The sequence below is a fragment of the Dermochelys coriacea genome, chromosome 5 (genome assembly GCF_009764565.3).
Source record: "Dermochelys coriacea isolate rDerCor1 chromosome 5, rDerCor1.pri.v4, whole genome shotgun sequence".
In the NCBI taxonomy this organism is placed as follows: Eukaryota; Metazoa; Chordata; order Testudines; family Dermochelyidae; genus Dermochelys; species Dermochelys coriacea.
In genome coordinates this window covers 69,983,010-70,011,007 of record NC_050072.1, presented here as the reverse complement: position 1 = coordinate 70,011,007, position 27,998 = coordinate 69,983,010, and the positions used below count along the sequence as shown (strand labels likewise).

General features: G+C 39.3%; 1 protein-coding gene across 14 annotated transcripts in view; it reads right to left on the bottom strand.

Moving 5' to 3' along the window:
* The window catches only part of FER (FER tyrosine kinase), a 395,630-nt gene that overhangs the window by 132,010 nt on the left and 235,622 nt on the right, over positions 1-27,998 (bottom strand). For 10 of the 14 annotated variants that reach the window (XM_038401275.2, XM_043514877.1, XM_043514876.1 and 7 more), the window contains 3 exons: positions 22,626-22,682; positions 14,948-15,063; positions 13,385-13,479 (listed from right to left, as the gene is read on the bottom strand). In XM_038401275.2, coding sequence (XP_038257203.1) covers positions 13,385-13,479; positions 14,948-15,063; positions 22,626-22,682 — 268 coding nt within the window. Of the gene's footprint in view, positions 1-3,685; positions 3,727-13,384; positions 13,480-14,947; positions 15,064-22,625; positions 22,683-27,998 lie in introns of those variants that run through there. The other 4 variants (XM_043514883.1, XM_043514882.1, XM_043514885.1 and 1 more) reach the window with 3 other exon arrangements.

Here is a 27,998-nt window from a genome sequence, read left to right as displayed (position 1 = left end):
AAGCTGTGTTTGTAAACATGGGGTGTATTGTTGCTTTTTAAAACATAATGAAAGGGTGTAGTTATTTTTAAAAACCTTGATATGTTTGAGTAAAATGATCCCATTTCTAAATTAAATTACAATTTGGATTCTAGAAAATAATGCTTTAATTGTCTAGGTAAATACAAAAGACAGATGCTACTGTAACTAGATGAGGATCTTGCAATGAGTTATCTAACAGCTATCTAAATCAATTTGTAAATGTAAAATAAAAAAGTTAAAAGATGTTTCTCTTGCAATCGCCAAACTTTCAAACAACTACAAAAGTAAAAGTATAAAAACTGCAGATGGGCAGAGGATATTTTACATAGAAAGTTATTTTCAAATGTTTTTCTTGTCAACATTTTTTTCTGGTCTTTGTAACACTTTATATCTTCTAGATGTTTTGATTCTCATGTCAAATCTGCTTTTCATGGTGTAAGGATCTTCTATATACATATCTTTTTTATTTCTCTCTCTCGCTCTCACTGTTTTCATTCCAGAGAACAGAACTACTTAAACTCAGTTATGCTCACAAATGCTTTGATCATAAAAATGTACAGGGTGAACAAGTAGCCAAATTTAACCTTTTTCTCAATATTTTAACCATCCCCCCTATTCCCCCTCTCATTTCTCTGCCTGTTTTCAGATAAAAAGAAAAGGAGTACTTGTGGCACCTTAGAGACTAACAAATTTATTAGAGCATAAGCTTTCCTGAGCTACAGCTCACTTCATCGGATGCATTTGGTGGAAAAAACAGAGGAGAGATTTATATACACACACAGAGAACATGAAACAATGGGTTTATCATACACACTGTAAGGAGAGTGATCACTTAAGATAAGCCATCACCAGCAGCAGGAGGGGGAAAGGAGGAAAACCTTTCATGGTGACAAGCAAGGTAGGCTAATTCCAGCAGTTAACAAGAATATCAGAGGAACAGTGGGGGGTGAGGTGGGGGGGAGAAATACCATGGGGAAATAGTTTTGCTTTCTGTAATGACTCATCCATTCCCAGTCTCTATTCAAGCCTAAGTTAATTGTATCCAGTTTGCAAATTAATTCCAATTCAGCAGTCTCTCCTTGGAGTCTGTTTTTGAAGCTTTTTTGTTGAAGGATAGCCACTCTTAGGTCTGTGATCGAGTGACCAGAGAGATTGAAGTGTTCTCCAACTGGTTTTTGAATGTTATAATTCTTGACGTCTGATTTGTGTCCATTCATTCTTTTACGTAGAGACTGTCCAGTTTGGCCAATGTACATGGCAGAGGGGCATTGCTGGCACATGATGGCATATATCACATTGGTAGATGCGCAGGTGAACGAGCCTCTGATAGTGTGGCTGATGTGATTAGGCCCTATGATGGTATCCCCTGAATAGATATGTGGACAGAGTTGGCAACGGGCTTTGTTGCAAGGATAGGTTCCTGGGTTAGTGGTTCTGTTGTGTGGTGTGTGGTTGCTGGTGAGTATTTGCTTCAGATTGGGGGGCTGTCTGTAAGCAACGACTGGCCTGTCTCCCAAGATCTGTGAGAGTGATGGGTCGTCCTTCAGGATAGGTTGTAGATCCTTGATGAGTTGGAGAGGTTTTAGTTGGGGGCTGAAGGTGATGGCTAGTGGCGTTCTGTTATTTTCTTTGTTGGGCCTGTCCTGTAGTAAGTGACTTCTGGGTATTCTTCTGGCTCTGTCAATCTGTTTCTTCACTTAAGCAGGTGGGTATTGTAGTTGTAGGAATGCATGATAGAGATCTTGTAGGTGTTTGTCTCTGTCTGAGGGGTTGGAGCAAATGCGGTTATATCGAAAAGCTTGGCTGTAGACAATGGATCCAGTGGTATGATCTGGATGAAAGCTAGAGGCATGTAGGTAGGAATAGCGGTCAGTAGGTTTCCGATATAGGGTGGTGTTTATGTGACCATCGCTTATTAGCACCGTAGTGTCCAGGAAGTGGATCTCTTGTGTGGACTGGTCCAGGCTGAGGTTGATGGTGGGATGGAAATTGTTGAAATCATGGTGGAATTCCTCAAGAGCTTCTTTTCCATGGGTCCAGATGATGAAGAGGTCATCAATGTAGCGCAAGTAGAGAAGGGGCATTAGGGGACGAGAACTGAGGAAGTGTTGTTCTAAGTCAGCCATAAAAATGTTGGCATACTGTGGGGCCATGCGGGTACCCATCGCAGTGCCGCTGATTTGAAGGTATACATTGTCACCAAATGTGAAATAGTTATGGGTGAGGACAAAGTCACAAAGTTCAGCCACCAGGTTAGCCGTGACAGTATCGGGGATACTGTTCCTGACGGCTTGTAGTCCATCTTTGTGTGGAATGTTGGTGTAGAGGGCTTCTACATCCATAGTGGCTAGGATGGTGTTTTTAGGAAGATCACCAATGGACTGTAGTTTCCTCAGGAATTCAGTGGTGTCTCGAAGATAGCTGGGAGTGCTGGTAACGAAGGGCCTGAGGAGGGAGTCTACATAGCCAGACAATCCTGCTGTCAGGGTGCCAATGCCTGAGATGATGGGGCGTCCAGGATTTCCAGGTTTATGGATCTTGGGTAGCAGATAGAATACCCCAGGTCGGGATTCTAGGCGTGTGTCTGTGCGGATTTGTTCTTGTGCTTTTTCAGGGAGTTTCTTGAGCAAATGCTGTAGTTTCTTTTGGTAACCCTCAGTGGGATCAGAGGGTAATGGCTTGTAGAAAGTGGTGTTGGAGAGCTGCCTAGTAGCCTCTTGTTCATACTCTGACCTATTCATGATGACGACAGCACCTCCTTTGTCAGCCTTTTTGATTATGATGTCAGAGTTGTTTCTGAGGCTGTGGATGGCACTGTGTTCTGCATGGCTGAGGTTATGGGGTAAGCGATGCTGCTTTTCCACAATTTCAGCTCGTGCACGTCGGCGGAAGCACTCTATGTAGAAATCCAGGCTGCTGTTTCGACCTTCAGGAGGAGTCCACCCAGAATCCTTCTTTTTGTAGTGTTGGCAGGAAGGTCTCTGTGGGTTAATATGTTGGTCAGAGGTGTGTTGGAAATATTCCTTGAGTCTGAGACGTTGAAAATAGGATTCTAGGTGACCACAGAACTGTATCATGTTCGTGGGGGTGGAGGGGCAAAAGGAGAGGCCCCGAGATAGGACAGATTCTTCTGCTGGGCTAAGAGTATAGTTGGATAGATTAACAATATTGCTGGGTGGGTTACGGGAACCATTGTTGTGGCCCCTTGTGGCATATAGTAGTTTAGATAGCTTAGTGTCCTTTTTCTTTTGTAGAGAAGCAAAGTGTGTGTTGTAAATGGCTTGACTAGTTTTTGTCAAGTCCAGCCACGAGGAAGTTTGTGTGGAAGGTTGGTTCTTTATGAGAGTATCCAGTTTTGAGAGCTCATTCTTAATCTTTCCCTGTTTGCTGTAGAGTATGTTGATCAGGTGGTTCCGCAGTTTCTTTGAGAGTGTGTGGCACAAGCTGTCAGCATAGTCTGTGTGGTATGTAGATTGTAATGGATTTTTTACCTTCCGTCCTTTCGGTATGATGTCCATCTGTTTGCATTTGGAGAGGAAGATGATGTCTGTCTGTATCTGTGCGAGTTTTTTCATCTTTTTTTTTTTTCTATCTGTTTTCAGATAGAAATCCCCCATCATCTTCTCAGGAGAAGTGGAGGAGCAGAAGGAACAGCAGCTATTTCAAAGACCACTAACCCTCAGAAACCAGGGAACCATCCTATCCCTGGAAATAATAACAGTAAACATGGCAGTTTTGGGGAGGAACACACCCTCTGCTCCCTAAAGGGAGAGGGTGGAGAAAGACTGGACAGGAGCACCTGTGCCACCCACTCTATTCCCAATAAGCCAGGGTAGTTTGGTGAATATGGGAAGCAATATTTACCGCCTACCCTTGCAATGGGAGGAACAGAATTAGAAACATAAATAATAAATGAATAATGAGGCAACTGAAAAGGAGCAAAATTCGCCACCGTACATTTAAGCAGTTGGAAAAGTAGGATATGAAAATGAAAAACCCTCTAGAAAATGAAGGCAGAATGTGAAGGAGTAGGGAGGTACATGATCCTGGAGAGGTTACCTGTAAAGAATTTTGTCTGCATGAAGTGCTGCCTGATAGAGCTGATGGAAGAGAAGATCCTGGGATTGGAGATGCAGGTGGAGACTCTGGTTGAGTTTAGAAGGGGGTTCGAGTGGATGATGGAGCAAAGACATGAGGAGGCTGAAGGGAAAAGCTCAGACTTGTAGATGGAAGCAGGATTGAAGAACTCTGAGGGGATATTGCTGGGTGAGGAAAGTGGACAGTGGAAGCATGTGACTAGGAGAACCAGTCAGAGGAAAAGATGGGGCAGTGAAGGAGAAATAGAGCTCAAGAACAGGTTTGCAGAGTTGGAAAACGAAGAAGGGGCACAGCAGGTGGTCACTGAAGGTGAGAGAGCAAGGAAAAAGAGAAGAACAGATAGTCCTATTGGAAGAGAACACAATGGAGATAACACCACCAAATATGAGCCCCAAGAGGATACGCGATGGGTTGCAGAGGATTGCAAGGGACAACAGGAATCGAGAGGACTTGCGGCCAGAAGGACCAGGGGATACTCTGGAGAATCGCACCATCACCAGTAAAAGGCAGATCTACATAACTGGGGACTCCTTACTGAGAATAGACAAGCCTGTAACAAAAGCTGATCCAGAGAACAGAAGGGTGTGTGGTCTGCTGGGTGCTAAGATACAGGATGTGGACCTGAGGCTGAAGAGGATCCTAACAGGAGCAGGGAAAGAATCCATTGATTATCTTTCATGTGGGAACAAATGATATGGCTAGATTCTTGCTGGAACATATCAAGGGAGACTATGCCAGGCTGGGGAAGATGCTAAGGAAATCGAGGCTCACATGATCTTCAGTGGGAATCTGCCTGTTCCTAGAGAAGGGCAACAAAGCCATGACAAGATTATGATGCTCAACAGATGGCTCAGGCAGTGGTGCTATAAGGAGGGCTTTGGGATGTATGGCCACTGGGAACCATTCATGGACAGCGGACTGTTCTCTCAGGATGGACTTCACCTGAGTAAGGAGAGAAATAGACTTCTAGGATGGAGGCTGGCACAAGTGATCAAGAAAGCTTTAAACTAGGAATTTGGGGGAGATGGTTGGGAGATGTCCAGGTAATCTCCATGCCAGCCATTCTTTTTGAGGGGGAAGAAAAAGTAAGAAAGGATACAGCCACGGGTAGGAGAATGGACATAAGGGCAGTGTACATACCAATCTAATAGGTAATATTGGTGATAGAATGTCTGTGCCCAATTGGGTAAAGAATGTGAGTAAAGCCAAATGGCAAAAATTAAGATGTTTGTACACTAATGCAAGGAGCCTAGGTAATAAAATGGAGGAACTAGAGCTACTGGTGCAGGAAATGAAACCAGATATTATAGGGATAACAGAAACATGGTGGAATAGTAGTCATGACTAGACTATGGGTATTGAAGGGTATGTGCTGTTTAAAGGCAAAGGTGGTGGAGTAGCATTGTGTATCAGTGATGAGGTAGACTGTAAAGAAATAAGAAGTGATGGAATTGATAAGACAGAATCTGTCTGGGCAAAAATCACATTAGGGAAGAAAGCTCCTAGAGCCTGCCCTGGGATAGTGCTTGGGGTGTGCTATAGACCACCAGGATCCGATGTGGATATGGATAGAGACCTCTTTAATGTTTTTAAACAAGTAAATATTAATGGGAATTTTGTGATCAACCAGAAATAGACTGGAGGACAAGTGCTAGTAATAATAATAGGGCTCAGATTTTCCTGGATACGATATCTGATGGATTCCTTCACCAAGTAGTTGCTGAACCAACAAGAGAGGATGCCATTTTAGATTTGGTTTTGGTGAGCACTGAGGACTTCATCGAAGAAATGATTGTAGGGGACAACCTTGGTTTGAGCGATCATGAGCTAATTCAGTTCAAACTAAATGGAAAAATAAATAAAAATAGATCTGTGACTAGGGATTTTGATTTCAAAAAGGCTAACTTAAAAAAATTAAGGAAATTAGTTAGGGAAGTGGATTGTATTGAAAAACTTGTGGATCTAAAGGCGGAGGAGGCCTGGAATTATTTCAAGTCAGAGTTGCAGAAACTATCAGAAACCTGCATCCCAAGAAAGGGGAAAAAATTCACAGGCAGGAGTTGTAGACAAAGCTGGATGAGCAAGCATCTCAGAGAGGTGATTAAGAAAAAGCAGAAAGCTCACAAGGAGTGTAAGATGGGAGGGATTAGCAAGAAAAGCTACCTTAGTGAGGTCAGAACATGTAGGGATAAAGTGAGAAAGGCCAAAAGCCATGTAGAGTTGGACCTTGCAAAGGGAATTAAAAACAATAGTAAAAGGTTCTATAGCCATATAAATAAGAAGAAAACAAAAAGAAGAAGCGGGACTGCTTAACACTGAGGATGGAGTGGAGGTTAAAAGATAATCTAGGCATGGTCCAATATCTAAACAAATACTTTCTCTCAGTCTTTAACGAGGCTAATGAGGAGCTTAGGGATAATGGGAGGATGACAAATGGGAATGAGGATATGGAGGTAGATATTACCACATCTGAAGTAGAAGCCAAACTTGAACAGGTTAATGGGACTAAATCGGGGGGCCCGGATAATCTTCATCCAAGAATATTAAAGGAACTGGCACATGAAATTGCAAGCCCATTAGCAAGAATTTTTAATCAATCTGTAAACTCAGGGGTTGTACCATATGACTGGAGTTCCTATTTTTAAGAAAGTTAAAAAAAGCGATCCGGGTAACTACAGGCCTGTTAGTTTGATATCTGTAGGATACAAGATCTTGGAAAAAAATTTGAACGAGAAAGTAGTTAAGGACATTGAGGTCAATGGTAATTGGGACAAAATACAACAAGGCTTTACAAAAGGTAGATCATGTCAAACCAACCTGATCTCTTTGAGAAGGTAACAGAATTTTTAGACGAAGGGAACGCAGTAGAACTAATTTACCTCGATTTCAGTAAGGCATTTGATACAGTTCCACATGGAGAATTATTAGCTAAATTGGAAAAGATGGGAATCAATATGAAAATTGAAAGGTGGATAAGGAACTGGTTAAAAGGCAGACTACAGCGGGTCACACTGAAAGGTGAACTGTCAGACTGGAAGGAGGTTACTAGTGGAATTCCTCAGGGATTGGTTCTGGGACCAATCTTATTTAATCTTTTTATTACTGACCTTGGCACAAAAAGCAGGAATGTGTTAATAAAGTTTGCGGATGATGCAAAGCTGGGACGTATTGCCAATACTGAGAAGGACCAGGATATCATATAGGAAGATCTGGATGACCTTGTAAACTGGAGTAATAGTAATAGGATGTTTCAGAGTAGCAGCCGTGTTAGTCTGTATTCTCAAAAAGAAAAGGAGTACTTGTGGCACCTTAGAGACTAACAAATTTATTAGAGCATAAGCTTTTGTGAGCTACAGCTCACTTCATCGGATGCATTTGGTGGAAAAAACCTGTGATTATGCAAGGCACTGAATTTAGCCGTATAGAGTGGAAATCTGTCAACTTCATGAAAAAACTCGCACAGATACAGACAGACATCATCTTCCTCTCCAAATGCAAACAGATGGACATCATACCGAAAGGACTGAAGGTAAAAAATCCATTACAATCTACATACCACACAGACTATGCTGACAGCTTGTGCCACACACTCTCAAGGAAACTGCGGAACCACCTGATCAACATCCTCTACAGCAAACAGGGAAAGATTAAGAATGAGCTCTCAAATTTTTTTTTTTTTTTTTTCCACCAAATGCATCCGATGAAGTGAGCTGTAGCTCACGAAAGCTTATGCTCTAATAAATTTGTTAGTCTCTAAGGTGCCACAAGTACTCCTTTTCTTTTTGAGTAATAGGATGAAATTTAATAGTGAAAAGTACAAGGTTATGCATTTAGGGATTAATAAGAATTTCTATTATAAACTGCAAAAAGAAAAGGAGGACTTGTGGTACCTTAGAGACTAACACATTTATTTGAGAATAAGCTTTTATGAGCTACAGCTCACTGTAGCTCATGAAAGCTTATGCTCAAATAAATTTGTTAGTTTCTAAGGTGCCACAAGTCCTCCTTTCTTTTTGCGGATACAGACTAACACGGCTGCCACTCTGAAACCTGTTATAAACTGGGGACTCATTACTTACTTGGAAGTAACAGAGGAGGAGAAGGACCTTGGAGTATTGGTCCATCACAGGATGACCAGGAGTCGCCAGTGTGATATGGCTGGCGTGTGATATGGCCAGTGTGAAAAAAGCTAACATGGTCTTGGGATGCATCATGCGAGTTATTTCCAGTAGAGATGAGGTGTTAGTTCCATTATACAAGGCACTGGTGAGACCTCATCTGGAATACTGTGTGCAGTTCTGGTCTCCCATATTTAAGAAGGATGAATTCAAACTGGAACAGGTACAGAGAAGCGGTAGAGGAATGGAAAATCTGTTTTATGAAAGGAGAGTCAATGAGCTTGGCTTGTTTAGCCTAATTAAAAGAAGGCTGAGAGGAGATATGATTGCTCTCGATAAATATATCCGAGGGACAAATACTGAGGAGGGAGAAGAATTACTTAAGCTCAGTACCAATATGGACACAAGAACAAATGGATATAAACTGGCCATCAGGAAGTTCAGACTTGAAATTAGACTAAGGTTTCTAACCATCAGAGGAATCAAGTTCTGGAACAGCCTTCCTAAGGGAAGCAGTGGGGCAAACGACATATCTGGCTTCAAGATTAAGCTTGATAAGTTTATGGAGAAGATATGATATGATGGGATAGCCTAAGTTTGGCAATTAATTGATCTTCGACTACTAGCGGTAGTAGTAGTGCCCAATGTGTGATGGATGTTCGATAGGGTGGCATCTGAGTTACTACAGAGAATTCTTTCCTGGGCATCTGGCTGGTGAGTCTTGCCCACATGCTCAGGGTTTAGTTGATGGCCATATTTGGGGTCGGGCAGGAATTTTTCCCCAGGGCAGATTGGCAGAGGATTTTTTGCCTTCCTCTGCAGTGTGGGGCACGGGTCACTTGCTGGAGGATTCTCTGCACCTTGAAGTCTTTAAACCACGATTTGAGAACTTCAATGTCTCAAACATAAGTTAGAGTTTTGTTACAGGAGTTGGTGGGTGAGATTCCAAGGCCTGCATTGTGCAGGAGGTCAGACTAAACCATCATAATGGTCCCTTCTGACCTTAGATTCTATGATTCTATGAAGAGATTACAGGGAGGTCAGAGGACCATTTACTGATCTTGAGCTCCCCGCTATCCCAGTGCTACTGAAGAGCTGAGAGAGAGCCCAGTGTATTCCCCTCCCAGAAGTCATCTGTTCTACCATTGGGAGAAAAGGGAGAGGAACCTGCACCTGTGAGACTTTCAAGCCACAGAGCAGAAGATTTGTCCAACCTAGCTAACAGAGAGGGGTCCGAGAAAGAGAGAGCACAAGAGAGCACAATTACATAATTGTTTGTTTTTCAGTCATGGGTCCCTAAGCAAACAAATTATATATTTTGTGGAAAAAACCCTAAATTTGACTTTTAGTTCAGAGACCTTCACTTTTATGTAATGAAATAGCCAGGAATAAATTAATAAAGTCACTTTAATAAGCTATTATAGGTTTATGCTGTGGGTTGAAGACTGCTGGCCTGAGATGACTGGTTGCATTGACTTGCAGAAGAAAATATGTTCAAAGTAAGTGACGGTTTGCTCTAATTACCATGCATGGCTCTTTTTGTGACCTTCACTCTCTCTCTCCTGGCTGTATTTCTGAACTGTGTTCTTCTATTTATTTATTCTGTGGAATATATCATTGCTCTATAGGTTTTTTTGAATTTTTTTTATCGCAGTGTTCATTTCTGTGGGAGGAGTGTCATTTCTTATGCTCTGTAAGAAAGGTGTTCACTTAAAGAAGTTTGTGTTTCATTCTTTGGCTCTGTGTATACGCAACATCTGGGTTGTTTCCTGTGGCCAACAGTGATTCTATGCTTGTTTAACTGTGAGTCTGCCACCCTTCTTTTGAGTCCTAACATTAGCTACTTTATCCTGATATATATTTCCTTTTCTAACTTCCAAAATACAGGACACTCATAAAAACGATCTGACTGCAATTGCAACTAAAAAGAGCCACAAATAAAGCACTAAGAAAAGGAGTACTTGTGGCATCTTAGAGACTAGCACTGAAACCCAAATCACAGGAATCTCAAAAGAGAACAAACAGCACATATCCCACATGTAGGAGGTATACAAGGGAACAAAAATATACTTCACAAATAAGGAATCAGAACATTCTATAGCAAAGGGCAAACTATATGCAAAAAAATGAGCAAACAGAATGGGTGAAATCTCACCACAATATGTAGCCAAATGTTTCTATTGCATTCCCTGGAGAGACTACAATGTAGCCTTATAAATCAGTCTTCTACAGTTCTGCTTTTCACAGTGTGATACAATTTTATACAATTAAATTTTCTGTTTTGAACTAATTTTTTTAAATTGACTTGCAGAATTATATAGTTTAAAGATCCTCAAGTGTACTCGCTAGGATTGCCAACTTTGTAATATTTAAAAAACAGACACTCCAGCAGGAGTGCTGGGGGCTGTTCCTGCCTGCTTCTTCCCACAAGGTCCGATCCCTGACCCACCCCTTCCCAAGGCCCTGCTCCTGCCTCTCCCCTCCCTCCAAGGCCCTGCCCTCTATTTGCTCCTCTTCCCCCCTTGCGTTCTGTCATTCTCTGCTTTTCCCCTCCTCTTCCCTCTGCTCAGAAGGGACTTGCCTTCAGAGCTGGGATCTGCTGCTGCCCAACACAGGTAGGAGGTGGCCCCAGCTGAGTAGGGGCTGGCACAGGTAATGACCAGGCACCTCCCTGCATCTCCCACCCGTAGTAACTGGATACTGTCAAGTCCCCTTTCTGACTGGACTTTTCAATCGAAACCAGACACATGTCCATCCTAGTATCTGCATTTGTTATTTTATTTGCAGAGAGAAAATATAAAGAGAGATAAACAATAAATACACACTGAGAAAGCTGGGCCAGGTGAGGCAGGGAGTGAAAGCACTAGTATTTCACCTATGAAGATCCAAGTTCAAGTTCTAGGTCCGATCATGAGTGAAACTTATTTTAGGTAGTCTCATCCAAATTTGTCATCAGGGAGGTGAAAACCAGTAGTGGTAATATTCTGCGCACAGCCATCACTCCTCTAATATAAAGCTAGTACCCAGCCCTTCCTCCATCTACCCCATTCACCAGCACCAGAATTCCTAACTTCTCTAGTTGGGTTGGTCCTGTTCCTGGTGTGCTAGCCATTTTTAACTCTCGAAAAGACTTGGTACTAGGTGTGAAGGATTGTAAATACTACCAAGGCTACCGAGGCATTGTGGTCACCCCGCTCTGGCCCTGAAGGGGTTAAAACAGCCCTGGGAGAGGGCTGCTTGGGGGAGCCAATAGTAAAAGCAGCCCTGGAGAGGGCTGCAGCTGGGAAAGCTAGGCTGATAGGGGGAAGCGGCCACAACTGGGGTCATGCCCCAATCAGGCCACAGCTGAGAGCCAGGAGCTACAAGATTCTCACTTTAGCCTTGGAGTTGGAAGGGCTAGCTGCTTGGGAGCAAGGTACATGAAGCAGAGCAGTGCTGGGGAAAAGGGAACTGGGGAGCTCCAGCCTGGTAAACCCCAGGCTGCAGGCCTTGGTGGAGGCCTATAAAGCTACTGGGGCTTCAGAGGTGCAGCCTGGGAACAGGCAGAGGCAGCTCATCCAATCTCCTTGCCAATGATGAGCGGCCATGACAGACTGTAGTCTGCCCCAGTGAGCAGGGGCTAGATGATGACTGGCAGTAGCCACTGAAGCAAGGTGGGGATAGAGGGTTGGGGGTTCCCCTGGGAGGGAAAACACAGAATAAGGGGTACTGCTGGGGGCAGAACCCTGAGGTAAAGTGGCACTGGGGTCCGGGAGGGACACGGGTCCTGAGGCAGGCGAGATACCGGCCAGTAGAGGGTGCTCTGGAGCTGGAAAGAGCTAATTCCCAGGACGACCAGCAGGAGGTGCCGCACTGGTGAGTCATCGCATCACTACAAGCATGCAAGCATGGAAGCTAGCCAGAATACCCAGAGCACAACAAAGCATACCAGGATCAGAGTTAGGAAGTTTCTTGCAGATCTGAAGCCAGGAGGGGGGAAAAAACAACTTTTAGGTGGGTGTGAAGGTAGACATGGTCACGGGTGAAAGATTTAAAATTCACTGATTTCCCCACATACCACTCTACCAGAGGCCTGCTTTTTCATCTTGTCCTGGGCCCTGTGAATCCTGAACCAAAATGGCAAAAGTGTCTCAGGCCAGGATATAAGAACATTGGCAGAGATGTCTGTGGAAGCCTTCACAAAGCATGGCCAAAATAAGCCTGGCTCAAGACAATGCTATTAGTCTCCCATTTTCATAAACAATAAAAGTCAGTCACATATACAACAAAATCTCATTGAGAAAGACAGTAAATCATAATAGGACTAAGATTTCACTGTTGCATCTGTGCTTCTGTTAATACTCAAATATTATAAACAATAAACTACACCCAAACTTCAATGAAAATATAGGCTATTTCTTTGTGAATGGAATGGTTCTTGTTACATCCCAGAATATAATTTTGAAGTCATTTTTTTTAAACTCATCACCTATATTAACTGTGCTGCATAGTAAGGAACACCAGTGGTTACCAAGAACACAGCTTTTCTTGCTACAGACAGATTCAAAGTGGGAATAAAGTGCCTAGCTGCTGCTCTAATCCTAACAGTTGGAAACTGTCTCCATCAGCTGGCAAAATACAAACACAGCAGTCCAAAAGTGGTACAATACTTTCAGAAAAAGAAAGAATATGATTTTCCTAAATAACCTATTTTCATACTTTTTAATGGAAGAGATATACATAAAACACAAAAGAAACTTCAGTGGATAGGGCATATTATAGATTATTACTCATCTGTACCAAAGATGTTACAGAAGTTGAATGTCTAAATTTAAACTCAGTTAACTCTTCAATAGCAAAGACATCAATAACACAGGCAACACATAGAAAAAAGGGGTATTTTGTTCTACACTGGAGTGAGGAAAATTAAGATTATTCCTGCACTAAACAAATGTGTAGTGATATTTTCTAACAGCTTGTGATGTTTGGGTTGGTTATAGAGAAACTCACTGCAGACCTGCACAGCATCATGACTAGCATAAACCAAGCTCTGTAAAAAGTTTATAAAGGTAGAACTGTTGGGATAGATCATGATAACGCTAATAAGGGCAATTAAGACATCATAAACTATGGGCTATATCTTATAAAAAAGAAAAAAAGAAATTTACCTGGAATAAGTTCCATAACTATATAAATAGGCTGCCTTTGAGTGCAAACTCCTATTAGCTTGACAATATTGGGATGGTCATATTGCTTGAGTATTCTGGATAGGGTGCAAAAAAGTTAGATTAGGTTAGTATATTTCATTATGCAAGTTGATTAAAATAAGTATCAGGAGAAAGTATCTTAAACCTCTAACATTATTTTAAAAGCAAAATTTTCCTTGTTATATTATCCAAAATAAAAACAAGTTGCTTTCAATGCATCAAACATACCACTCTGTGGAATTACAATCATACCACTCTGATGAGAAAATTAAAAACTAGTGAATACATTAACTAGTTTACAAGTCAAGATCTACTTAAGTATTCTCATAGTGATCCCACCATTTGTACACATCATAAAACAACTATATAATTTGACATGACAAGGCAGTCATACCTCATGAGGTCCAGAATTTAACTAAAAGATCAGAACTGGGCAGTGCTGGGAGAGTTCAGTCAAAAACCTTGCAAAGTATCTATTTGCACAGCTCAACCACCAACTCATTTTCCTGAGCATTAAATACAGTAAAAGTAATTTAAACTGAAAACAAAAAATTAATCATAACAATTCCAATTTAGGAAGCTAAAACAATAAAACTTGCATCTGCTCAAGTAAGGCTATGATGAGAATATTTACAGACAGAAGAATACGCCATGATTTATAAATGAAAAGGAGGGCTGGTGAGAATTCTAGAGAGACATCATAGCTTCTGAAAGTTTGCTGCCTACTAATTAACTTGAACCACCTCTTGTAAAAGCAAATGGAAAGCTTTAGTATGCTTGAATGCCATCTCGGTAAGGAATAATGTATTTCATTTTAATTTCAATATAAAATTATTTCTTGAGTTGAAGGCTGCTTAGCAAGTGAAGCAATTCCTTGGTAGCCAGCCAGGCTATTAGCATGAAATCAAACCCATTTTCAAGGAATTATATAGTTCAGATATCCAATAAGTCATTTGTATATAGCTAATGTTTTCTACCTTTCTATCTCTGTAAAACTCAGTAATTTATCTAACAATGAAACTATGTTAAACTCTAGAGTGAGGACAGCAAGATAACTTAAAACATTTTACAATATTGTGGTACACTCCCTTACCCTGAGAATTTAAAGGCCATTTACTTGTGTTCTCATGTATCAGCTCACATACTTGGGCTTAGCAGGCTTTTCACCAATGTTTTGTAATATAATTGCTATTTCAACCTCATTTTTCCCCATTATCAAGGAATATCCTTTGCCTGATTGGCACAACCCAGTTTTTCCAGAAGGCCTGTTTCTTCCCAAGAAAGATTAGTTAAAGAGGTCAACATCTATATGTTTTATGACTACCACTACTACTCTAAAGTCTTGCTTAAGTCTATGATAAGGTCAGAACTTTGGGAACTTTGGGTGGCAATGTTAGTTGCAGGGCTTATTTATGATTGCTGGACTGGTCACTAAAGATATCAGAAATCTTTAATTTTCAAAATTAAAATTTCAATTAAAAAATCCAAGATAAGCACATATCTAATTACATGTAGAGAACTCACCTGGCCTCTGATAAAAATTTTATTTTCAGTTCCTGAGGAAGATCTTCTTTACAAGTTTTTACAGCAACAGGAGTTTTATCCTTTAATGTTCCCTTATATACTTCACCAAAATTCCCCTGAAATTGCAAATATATATATTCATTGTGCTGAGTAAACACATGATTTTTAAGTCTTCAGAAAAATAAAGCTAATCATTATTCAGAAGAAACAGATACCTCATGTCAAAGAATTTTCATTAGGATCTATGTTTTAAAGATGTTCTTATAAAATCACACCAACTTGCAAGGAAAATTGTTTTAATTTCTTGCTCTTACTCTAACATCATTCAATTCATAATCCATTTTTATATTTGATCATATCTAACATACAGAATCTGACAAGATATTCTACTGTAACTTTAAAATATTTTCTGAACAAACAAAATTAGTTTGTCTTCAAATCCTTTTTTTAGTCAGTGGAACTTCATTAACTGATAAAATCTGGGTTACATGTTGAAAATATTACTTTCTTCCTTCTCTTCGATATTAACTCCACATCTCCAGATAAGAAAATGGAGAATTGTTAATTCCCTACTTTGAGACGCAGAATTTTTGTTATCTGATATGATCTTTGATGGGGCATGACATAGGCAACTGTACTGATTACAGTATAATCAACTATAGTTACAGCTAGTTCTTATCTGTGTTGTTACATTACTGTGTACAACAAGGAGTCCTTATGGCACCTTAGAGACTAACAAATTTATTTGGGCATAAGCTTTCGTGGTTTCCACTTCATCAGATGCATAGAGTAAAAAATATAGTAAACAGAATATATATTCTAGCACATGAAAAGATGGGAGTTGCCTTACCAAGTGGGGGGGTCAGTGCTAATGAGCCAATTCAATTAAGGTGGAAGTGAATTAATTGAATTTGTTCGTTATCACTGGCCCCCCCAAATTTTACGCTCTACACAAAGGTGTGGGTTTGAGGACCCACATTTTGCCAATAAGTGGATTTAAAAAGTAACTTGTTCTATATTCAGATTTCTGAGATGCCAAGCAAGAGCTTTTCAGTGAAAGACACATTTTTTAAATGGGCCTCTACAGCAGGATAATATGGAATAATTAGGCAGGAGAGTAGAATGAAGACAACTAAAAAATAATTTAAGCTTACCATAAAGTTGCAGATTATCTAAACAATAACTATGATTGAGATATGGGAACTAATTAGTTCAAGACTGAAGGCACAGCAAATCAAAAGAAACTATCGCAGGCCCAAGGGTGCTCTCAGTTTCTGCCTTTTCACTACTTAGGCTTAAGAAACTAGGAAAGATTATACTCATGCAAAGGAGCAGACCATGCACAGAAGCACAAAACTGAAGGGCATATTTCCTTTGTCAGTGCTTGTTGGTTTTCTTTTTTTCTTCCCCCCTGTAAGAACAGATATGGCTAAATCTTAAAGCTATCCCTGGTTTATCTCTACACAGATCTCTTTCCTTATGTGTGCCTCTGTTTGGAGTTGTGTGACTTCAGTAAGCATAGCCAGAATTTGCAGGAGGTGCTTTCCTTGTTTCTCTGAACAAATAAGGTTTTTTTTTAAATAATCACCACACATATCTGTACATGAGCACACATACTAATGTAAAAAGCAAAAAAGGGAAGAGATACAAATGGTAAGGAGAAAGAGATAAAACTCAGGCGGATGATAGCAATGCCGTTATAGTTACAAGGTGCTTCTATTCTAAATCCCTATTTATAAACACAACTTTGAAAAATCGTCTTACATGAAAAACACCAAGATATAAAACAATTTTTTAAAAATATTTAAGTCTGTACTTATATAATATTCCCTTCATGAAACTGAATTGTAGAATTATTACTTCCTCTACTATCTCAAGCCTCTGTTAATTTGTCTAAACTAAGATAAAAGGTATATTTTAAAAACTTGTGGGTGAAAACATTTTCATGCTTTTTAAAACCCTAATTGTATTTGAACATGTTAGCTGAGGTGAACCAGAGTTCACTACATAAAGTACACCTATAACCCTAGTTTAGACAAGCCCGACGTCATGGTTATCTTCTTTGGACAAGAAAGTGCTAGCTGGAAATCCCTTTCAAGTCGGTTAGTATCACCACTACATTACTGCCGAAAAAAAAAAGTGTGCAGAGACACAAAGTTCTCTATGAGCCAAGCCTGCTATTTGTACAGTGCTTCCTAATAGTGTCAGCCCAGGGAATCGAGATAGTAAATATTGATCTCATCACCATAAGACTATTGAGCTGGTCCATAAAAATGTTTAAAGAAAGTCTTTCACACTGGAGAAAATTTGGGAGAAGAGAACAGATTCAAGAAACAGCAATTTTTCATAGCAACTTCACTGCAAGAGCAAGCAAGAGAAGCTGATGGGCTGGGAGCAAACTCTTCAAAAAAAGGCTTGCAAAATGGTATGGAACAGTATGAAAACCTCATGTCAGAGAACTAGCTCAATTAAAAATATATATGATAGTTTTCTAGTCTTCCTTTTGGACTGTCTTCTTCCCTAGATCTTTGTGCCGAAATCCCAATGGTATCAGTGGTGGTTCTACATGCAAAATGAGGGTAGACTATAGCTCATTAAGTATTCTAAAATTCTTTTATGCCATTAATAATAGCAATGAGAAGATCCAAGGGGTGCCCATGCTGGGAAAACTGTGGAACACTCACAGAAACTGGGTGCTTTTAACCATAATACATTACTAAAATCACTTTGCAGCTCCTTTGCATAAATGATGGTGTTCTAGGAAATTTCTGACAGAAAATGCTCTTAAGTCATTTATTTAGATATTTTAAGTTAAGTACTTTTTTTTATTATTATTATTCATGTTCCCTTTGAAGTTTGAAATTCATTTTTAATTTCCCTTCAAGTTTGCATTCACAGCTCCAATCAGGATTGCTAATTTAAATAAAGAGGCAAAACTAGAAACAGAGTTGTGGCTATTTAATATGCATTTTTCTTCTAGGAGATTAAAAAAATTGATTCTTTGTAACCCTTCTTGCATAGATAGTGGCTCTCACAGAACATAGGCTACACACGGCATTGCTTTTATGGAACAAACAAAAACTGCAGCAATTTTTTTAATTACCTGGCACTGCAAAGATGACTATTAACAAAATTAAATATACTTGGCTCAAGATAATGTAGATGTATTTCAAACCTAAACTACTTGACAATACACTTTGTAATTTCACAGTTTTATAAAGCTGTGTTTATTATATGGTTGAGCTTTCTAGTTCTTTAAACAGGGATTCTTTTCTCCTCTCAGCCATTAGTAAGTAGTTTAACTTGGAAATTCAAACCTCGGAGAGGACATCTTTGAACCACAGTATTACCCTCACTCAGCAAGGGCTGCAGATGCTCCTATGTTTTGAAAAAGAAAATGGAGCATAATGATAGCTTATCGTACTCTATCCTGGTTAATTTTATTTTATTCCTTGTGAAGGGAGACCGCAGGTAATTGAATATAAGCAATCTCCATTTATTCTGGGGCAGACAATGCTCACCCATTTATTCTCAATCTGTTCTTCAACCTGGTGAGCACTATTTAGAAACTTTTAATGCATCTAGACGTGGTGGGATGGAATGTGAGTTATCTATATGACTTGGCTGGTGTCTTCTGAGGTACTGCTAGTAGTGCTCCATGCAGCTGGAAACAGAAAAGTCTGAATAGGGTAGCGATCTGCATCTTCCTCCCTCTTTTAATTTGGAGTAATCACAGCACATTTTTTAAATGCCTTGCCAAGGCAAGATATATTTACAGATTCATAGATTTTAAGGCAAAAGGGACTATTAAATCTTTTACTCTGACCACCTATATAACTAGGGGCCTACCAAATTCATGGTCCATTTTGGCCAATTTCACGGTCATAGGATTTTAAAAATTCAGCTATTTAAATCTGAAATTTCATGGTATAGTAACTGTAGGGGTCCTAACCCAAAAAGGTGTTGTTCGAGTGTGTCACAAGGTTATTGTGGGGGGTGTTGTGGTACTGCTACCCTTACTTCTGCATTGCGGCTTGCAGCAGCGCTTCCTTCAGAGCTGGGCAGCTGGTGAGCCTTGGCTGCTGGCTGGAAGCTCAGCTCTGAAGGCAGAGCCGCCGCTAGCAGCAGCTCAGAAGTAAGGATGGCATGGTATGGGTTGCCACTCTTACTGCTGCACTGCTGCCTGCAGGGCTAGGCCTTAGTAAGCAGTCACCACTGTTTGACCACCCAGCTCTGAAGGCAGCAGTACAGAAGTAAGGGTGGCATGCTATGGTATGGTATTGCCACCCTTACTTCTGTGCTGCTGCTGGTTTGCTGCCTTCAGAGCTGGGCTCCCAGCCAACAGCCGCCGTTCTCTGGCCACCCAGCTCTGAAGGCAGTGCAGAATTAAGGGTGGCAATACTGTGAGCCCCCTAAAATAACCTTGCAAACCCCCCCCTTGCAACTCCCATTTGGGTCAGGACCCCTAATTTGAGAAATTCTAGTCTCCCCCATGAAAGCTGTATAGTATAGAGTAAAAGCACACAAAAGACCAGATTTCATGATGGGAGACCAGATTTCATGGTCCGTGACGCATTTTTCATGGCCATGAATTTGGTTGGGCCCTATGTATAACAAATACCATGGAATCTCATCCAGATACTTTTGTATTGAGCCCAAAAATTTGTATTTGATGAAAAGATGCCTTCCAGGAAGACCTCCAGTCCTGATCTGAAGACTTCAAAAGAAGGAGAATCCACCACTTTCCATGGTAGTTTGTTCCAATGTTGAATCACCCTCACTATTAAAAATTTGAGCCCTTATTACCCAGTATTTTCTCCCCATGAAGCTACTTATAACCATACTCAAATCACTTCTTGAACTTCATTTTGATAAACTAAACAGATTGAGTTCTTTAAGGGCTTGTCCACACGAACACTTAGTTCATGGCAAGCTGGGGTGTAAATCTATCCTACAATAACCTATTGAGCGTCAAGTGTCCATGTGGACTCCACTGCCAGGCAGTAAAATTTCCCTAATATGCTTTAATCTACTCCCATTTCAAAACGCGCAGCAGGCTAGTGCAAAATTGAGTTACACCCTAGCTTCCCCCCCAACTAAGCATTGGTGTAGACATTGTTTCCTGCACACATAATTTTTGTGGCTTTTTTCAGGACCTCTATACGTTTAACATCCTTTTAAAAATGTGGACATCAGAAAAGGAGGCAATATTTCAGTAGTGGTCTCACTAATGCTGTATATGTGGGGAAGTCACCTCCCTACTCCTACTTACTACTCCCCTGTTTATACATCCAAGGATTGCATTAGCCTTTTTTGCCACAGCATCACTCTCGAAGTTCATGTTCCAGCATTTGTGTGCTATGATCCCTAAATCCTTTTTAAAGTCAGTTCTTTGCAGGATATAGCCCCCCGTTCCTTAGGAGTAGTCTGAATTCTTTGTTCCTAGATGTATGACCTCACAGTTAACTGTATTAAAATACATTTTGTTTGAATGGGCCCATCTTATCAAGCGATTCAAATCACTTTGTATTACTGCCCAGTCCTCATTATTTACCATTCCTCTAATCTTCGTGTCATCTGCAAATTTTATCAGCAATGATTTTATAATGACTTGATAAAAATGTTAAACATTGGGCCTAGAACAGATACCTGCAGAACCCCACTAGAAACACTTGCATTCAACAATTTCCCATTGACAGCTGATTTTTTGAGATCTGCTAGTTAGCCAATTCTTAATCCATTTAACGATATGATGAATTGATATTGTCTAGTACTCATTTTTAAATGAGAACGTCATGTGGTACTGAGTCAAATGCCTTATAAAAGTCTAAGTACATTACATCTGCGTAACCTTTATCAATCAAACGTGAAATCACATTAAAAAAATCACATTTGTTTGACAAGACCTATTCTTCCATAAAACCATGTTAATTAGCATTAAGTATAATCCAACCGTTTAATTCTTTATTGATTGAATCCTGTATCAGCTTTATGTTACTTTGCCTGGGACTGATGGTAGGCTAACTGGCCTGTGTCATTCAGCTTGACCTTTTTGAATATTGGCATAAATTAGTCTTTTTCCATTCTTCTGGATTTTCCCCAGTATTCCAAGTTTTATTAAAAAACAACATCAGGGGATCAAGGACATTTTATGCCAACTCTTTTACAATTCTTGGGTGCAAGTTAACTGGGCCTGCTGATTTATCCCTACTAGGTACTGTTTCACATCCTTCTTAATTAGTAATCCACTGGAAAGTAGTTCACCATCTTCATATGATATGAGTACATCATTCTACTCCTTTCCAAATACAGAAATAAAATACTTATTGAACGTTTCTGCCTTTTCTGCATGTCGTTATTCCTGAATCAGTTTTTACATAACAGCAATATATATGCACAATTGAGGTAATTTTCTTTCACAAGAAGTAATTCTTCAGTTATAGGATGTTCTGTAAATTTTTCTGTCAAACTATATCTTGATATAATCGTAACTTATTTTACCATGCATAGTTACTTAACTTTTTACCTAATATTGAAATATTTACTTAACTTCTTACTTAACTTCTTTTACCTAATATTATTTTTGTTCAATGACTCTTTGTGTCTGTCTTGCTCACCTAGGAATAATTAATGTTCATTTTTGTGAGAAGGCCTTGATTGATGCCAGAAATGTGTCTTTTTTTCCAGCATGCTGCTTTTCCATTTTCTTCAGTAGAACTGGCATTATAATTGTGTGGCATTTTTAGTGGACATAATTCTCTGTTTATCTAGTGGTAGTCTGTGTTTTTGTTTCCTTAATCTGTCAAAGAGATTTTATCCTGTGCAGCAGAATGCTTTGACAGAATTTTCCCCTCCTGTTCTTTGAACGGTTCATCAATTCTTACAGTATAAGAAACATACACATTTTATGCTAAGCCAATTGTCTTTATGTGTTTCTTTTGATTTAAACCATTTTTCAGCCTACTATAGTGGATTAAACACAAGGTTGAGAGCTAGGAATTCTTGAACATTAATTTCAGTACTTGTACTAACTCACCATGTGGTTTGGCATCAGTTTCACCAAATGTAAAATGGGCCATAGGGCTAGTTAGTTACCTAATTTATAGAAGCGTTCTAAAGATTTATGTTTGTAAAAGACTTTGACAATGTAAACCGCTATGTAAGTGCTAAGTATTATTTTGACAAATGCAGCAATTGTTGTGATGTTACCTACATGACTATTTTACTTGCCTTCTAACACTGAGCAGGTTATACAAAGTCAGTTCAGTCCACACAAACCATTTTATTTATATCAGCTCATTAATTCATGTAAGCACCTTTACTACTTTGCAGAAACATTCCTCATTGCTTGTATTTTTACAAAACAAAACATTAGATTGTTAAAATCAGTATGTATATGTAAATATATTAAATATGCAAGATGCTCTTAAAACATTTATACCAATCAACAAAGGACAGAGAACATTTATTATTTACTTGTAAACGTGGTGTACTTGTATGTATGCTGAAATTCAGTGCTATTTGCAATGCATTAAACCATATGAATTACTAAAGAAATGTTGTTTACTAGAAAAATAAGAACTCAAAAAATAAGAAACTACAGACTTCACAATCAATATATACTTCGAACTCATAGACTAAGGATTTTTTTTTTCATTTAGTTCTGTTGATTACTTACTTTGCCCAGTAATTCTCCCAATGTGACATCTTCATGATTGAGAACCCATTTCTTATCCTACAGCAAGGAAAAAACCAGTTGCTTAGTCCACACAATAGTATATTTCCTATAAGACGTATCTGAGCTAGTAGAAATAGACCTAAAGAAATATTTCATTCAGGCCATTCAATCAACAGCATGCCAAGACATTATAACCTCAAGAGGCTATAAAACAGATATTGCTGCACAATAGAACATTAAAATCTACATTATAGCAAATTTCTATCAGAAAATTAAGCCTTCAGCATGACACTATACATGTAAATAGAGCACAAGCAGCACTATTTTCATAAAACTCAGGATCCAATATCTACTATTGCTGATTTTAAAAACGACTTTAGTCAAAGTAAGGAGATAAGGATAAGGAGACTTCCTTTTGCAATACAAAAAAAACCCCAATAAACCTAATTCTGACTTGATCCAACAAAATGGTTTCCCTTCCAGTACACTGTAAAAAGAACCAGTTTTTCTACAGATGAACTGACCATGTGTTAGCATTTATTAAACCTACTGTGTGCAGTTTCACATTTCTTAAGTAATATCCCATAGTACAATAAAAAAACCCCAATCATCAATTATAGTGTCAGTACAGTACTGAAGACCAGTCATGCAAACATTCTATTACAAAACAGCATATGCATTAAATGGCTGCAATAGCGGCTGACTGCACTGGGACACATTTGGATTGGTACAAACACGTTTTGTTGAAACATTTCCAGAGCTGTATTTTAATACTAACAGGTATGGTCACGTAGAGGAATTATTTTTTTCTGTTTATTTCTTTAGATTCTTCCAGCATATGATACTCTAGGCACCACACAAATTCCATCAGCAACAATATCTTATATGAAAATTTATCATCATCACATTTACACCATGGATCTGTCCATTACTAATGAAACAAACCCAAATCTAAACCAGTCTTTTGCCATCCCATCAATCCATTTTCTCCCTGAATCTGAGAGTAAAAGGTGGGTTTTGTAGCATGCCTGGTAAAATAGCAAATCTAGCCTTAATGCACCAACGGAAAGCAAATTCGAAAGTCAAGGACCCCCTTACCTGTTTCCTCCCTCAAACAGAGAGGTCAAGTTTGAGCAGCAGCACTAATCACAGCTGCAACAGAGAAAGTAAGGTGGTCTTTCAGGTAGGCCAATCTCAAAATCTTCAGGGTTGCAAACGTATTGACAACCAGTGCAGATTACAGATTAGTGGTATAATATGCTAATTTTTTGTATTGCACTTCTTAATAATCAAGTGGCTGCACTGAGCATTACATCCGATGAAGTGAGCTGTAGCTCACGAAAGCTTATGCTCTAATAAATTTGTTAGTCTCTAAGGTGACACAAGTACTCCTTTTCTTTTTGCGAATACAGACTAACACAGCTGCTACTCTGCAACCAGTTTTATAATGGTCACACTGTGTAATCCATGTAGAACAGTCTAATCTAGAGGTGACAGCAACATCAATAACTGACCAGAATTAAACTGAATTGATTTAAATTCTTTCAGATTCTCTTTTTTCTGATATTCAGTGTTGATTTAAAGGCTTCTTTGTGCCACCAATGTTAACCTAAAATTAAGAACCGCAATGAATTGTAAATTCACCTTTAGTTGGTCATGGATTAATTGAGAACAAGTTCCGCTTTCTAAGAAGTTTTTTTTTTAAAACAAGTTTACTCTCAGCCAAAACCTAATCTGATTTTGCTAAATTCAAAAATGTATACTGGCTGTATTACAATTTACAATCAACTTAGTAGACTTATTTAGCATTTCAAAGTGAATTTTTTCATTTTTCTTAAATTAGATATATTTTTAAATCTGAACCTCTACATTTTCTCATCCGGACAGAGGGAAAAAAATAGGAAGCTTTTCTTTTATCAAATGGATTGAGAGGGATAGTTAAAAATATTATTTCTCAATCTGCTGCAGACTTTCGCACCCTTTCTTTTAACTGTGCTGTCCCCTTTGCTTCCATAAGTGTGTGTGTGTGGGGGGGAGGGTTAGGATCCTGTAGCAGAGCAAATACAACCACTATTTTGCAATCTGTTAAAGACAAAAAAGATATTAAAATAATTTTTATGGCTGAGACACAAACTAAGAAAAGAGAAGACATTTTAACACTTTCTTCTATATGTTACAACACAGACTGTTTTACTATTTTCTTGTACCTAACAGTGTGCTTTGCTTTTGTCGGTTTGCTTCATGTGCTTGACAACATTTAAGATCATCCTGAACATATTCTGTCTGTTTTCATTTGTCTCTCTTAATTTTGCAGTTGAGGTTTTTTTTTTTTTTAAGGTGATGGAGTATGTGAAAAATATTCCATTTTAGATTCTTTTGGACCGATCTGATTCCTAAGGAATTATCTGATTTGTTCTAATCAGATAGTAAAATCTCTTCTGTATTGATTAGTGATTGGGACATCATTTGGGGACCTCCCATCAGAGAAAGATCAGGCTTGAAGGGACCTTGGGAGGTCAGTCTAGTCTTCCCCCCCCCCCCGACGGAGGCAGGACCAACTATACCTTGACCATCCCTGACCGCTGTTTGTCTAACCTGTGCTTAAAAACTTACAATAATGGGAATTTCACAACTTCCATTAGAAGTCTATTTCATATCTTAACTACCCTTAAAGTTAGAAAGATTTTCCTAGTATTGAACCTAAACTTCTCTGACAGCAGAATAAGCACATGACTTCTTGTCCTACCTTCAATGGACATGCAGAACAACTGATTACTGTCCTCTCTGTAACAGCCCTCAATATATTTGAAGATTTATCAGGTCCCCCGTCAGTCTTCTTTTCTCAAGACTAAACATGCCTACTATTTTTTTTTTAAACCTTTCCTCATCGGTCAGGGTTTCTAAACCTTTTATCATTTTTGGTGCTCTCCTCTGTCCACATTTCCTTGGAACATGGTACCCAAAACCGGGACACAGTACTCCAGCTGAGACCTCAATAGAGTGGGACAATTACCTCCTGTATCTTAGGGTACATCTACACTTGCAATAGCGTGTAGAGTACAGACACTGCATGCCCAGCTAGCACAGGTATACATAGCAGTATGGATGATGAGGCACTGCTTAGGCAAGCAATGCACAGACATGTCAGAACTGTAGATTATATACCCCACACAGCTCTCTATATACCCCAAAAGTGCCACCCACATCTACACCGCTATTTTAAGCAGTTTAATATTTCACTGCCAGAGCCTGACCCTACTGCGTAGAAATGCTCTGGCAGCAAAAAAAGGGTCTGGCAGGAAACAGGCAGTGGGAAAAAGGCTCTGACAAGGAGGAGGCAGCAGGAAAAGGAACAGCCAAAGCCTTTCCCTGCTGTGTGCCTTGTGCCAAAGCCTTTCACTGCCTCGTGTAGCTACACACTCCAGCATGGATGCAGCCTGCCTTTCACTGCCTACATGTTGCCGTAAACGTAGACACAGGCTTACAATTTGTAATCCATGATAGCCCCTAGATCATTTTCAATACTACTGCTTAGCCAGTTATTCTCCATTTTGTAAATGTGCATTTGATCTTTTTCTTCCCAAGAGTAATACTTTGCACTTGTCTTTACTGAATTTCATCTTGTTGATTTCAGATCAATTCTTCAATTTGCCACGGTCATTTTAAATTCCAGTCCTGTCCTGAGAATGGCATTGGGGACTGTATCAAAAGCCTTACTAAACAAACATCAAGATATATCACATCCACAGCTTCCCCACTATCCACTTGGCCAGTAACCCTGTTAAAAAAGGAAATTAGGTTGGTTTGGCATAATTTGTTCTTGACAAATCCATGCTGGCTCTTCCTAATAACGCTTATCCGCTAGGTGCTGACAAACTGATTGCTTAATAATTTGTTCCAGTATTTTCCAGATATCGAAGTTAGGCTGACTGGTCCAAAATTCCCCACTTTGTTCCCATCATTTTATTGTGCAACCACTTCTTAAAAGGTAGAGATGTGGACTAGCTCCCCTCCAGTATCCTTGTGTTTGGTTCTCAAAATGTTTCATCTGTGGACCATAATACATACATGGATCAAAACTTGAGAACTACTGCATTACTTTATAAGGCAAAAATCCATAGATGTTATGTAATGCATTTATGCCCAAAATCATAGGTCAAAATTGATCTTGCACTGCAAATCTGCTAATCTCAGCAAGACACACACTGCTAGAAGGATTTAAAGAAAAAACAACAACAACTTGTCCTGTTAAACCATTCTCTGCTCGTTTCCCATGTACATGATGTGCTGTGTGGAAGAAGACTAGCTGAATGTTGTGGGTAGAGCTTTGAACAGTACATCATATTTTCCCCCCTTGTTTAGCCCCTGATTGATTACCATAAAGCATACTCAAATTTATGCACAAATTTGTGTACTTTAGCTCCTCAAGCTAACTGGGAACATGAAAGCAGCAAACTTCTACACTTTTGGCAGAGGGGACAGATGGGAGGAGAGGTCCTGTGTGCAGAAAGAACCAGCGCTAATTGTGCTTTATTAGTGTTAATTACAGGATACAAGTGCATTCTTGGTGACTACTGTCTTCCTACAGGGAAGTGAAATATTTTGTATCTCACTGCCACTTCATTCAACCATCTAGTTTTACTCCAGAGGCTCTGTGTGGTCCAGTGGTTACAACAGAAGCCTTGGAGCCCAGATGAACTGGTTGCCCTAAGCAAGAAGATTGTATAGGAGACAGTGCAGCTCAGATTAAAAAGTAGCCAACTCATTTATTAATTTTCTGTGCTTGGACAGATGGAAAAAACCTTTGGTACAAATCTCTGCCTGTTTCAAATTGATAAACAGACCCTGCAGATGTGATAATATTGCTGCTGCTCTTAAATTTTGGCATTAGATAATTTGACAGGTGAAGAAAAAAATAATCTAGGTATGATCCATCTGATAAAGACATTCAAGGGGAAATGCTTATGCAAACTTTATTTTTGCTTTGAAGATCTTTTGTGCTATCACAACTTCAAAACTATATACTACTGAAGTTCATTTCATGCAGACATCCTTTATGAAAAGGAAATAAATTAAATCTTAACTTGAAGATTGAAGATTGAAGACGTTACTGTGCTAAATTTGGAACTTCCCATACTAAAATAACAAAACAATTTTTTTTTGCCTTACATACACAACTACTTTGGCAAATAATGAGAAGTGATATCTAAGTTTTACAAAAACACACGTCTATCCCTTCTCTCCCACTCTAAGATGTTCATGTCAGCAATTGCTAGAATACACCAAATAATTTGTTGCTGCAGCAATCACATACAGTATACTACAAAGACAATTTTGTATAAATGTTGAGAAGCTAATGAAAAACAAATTATA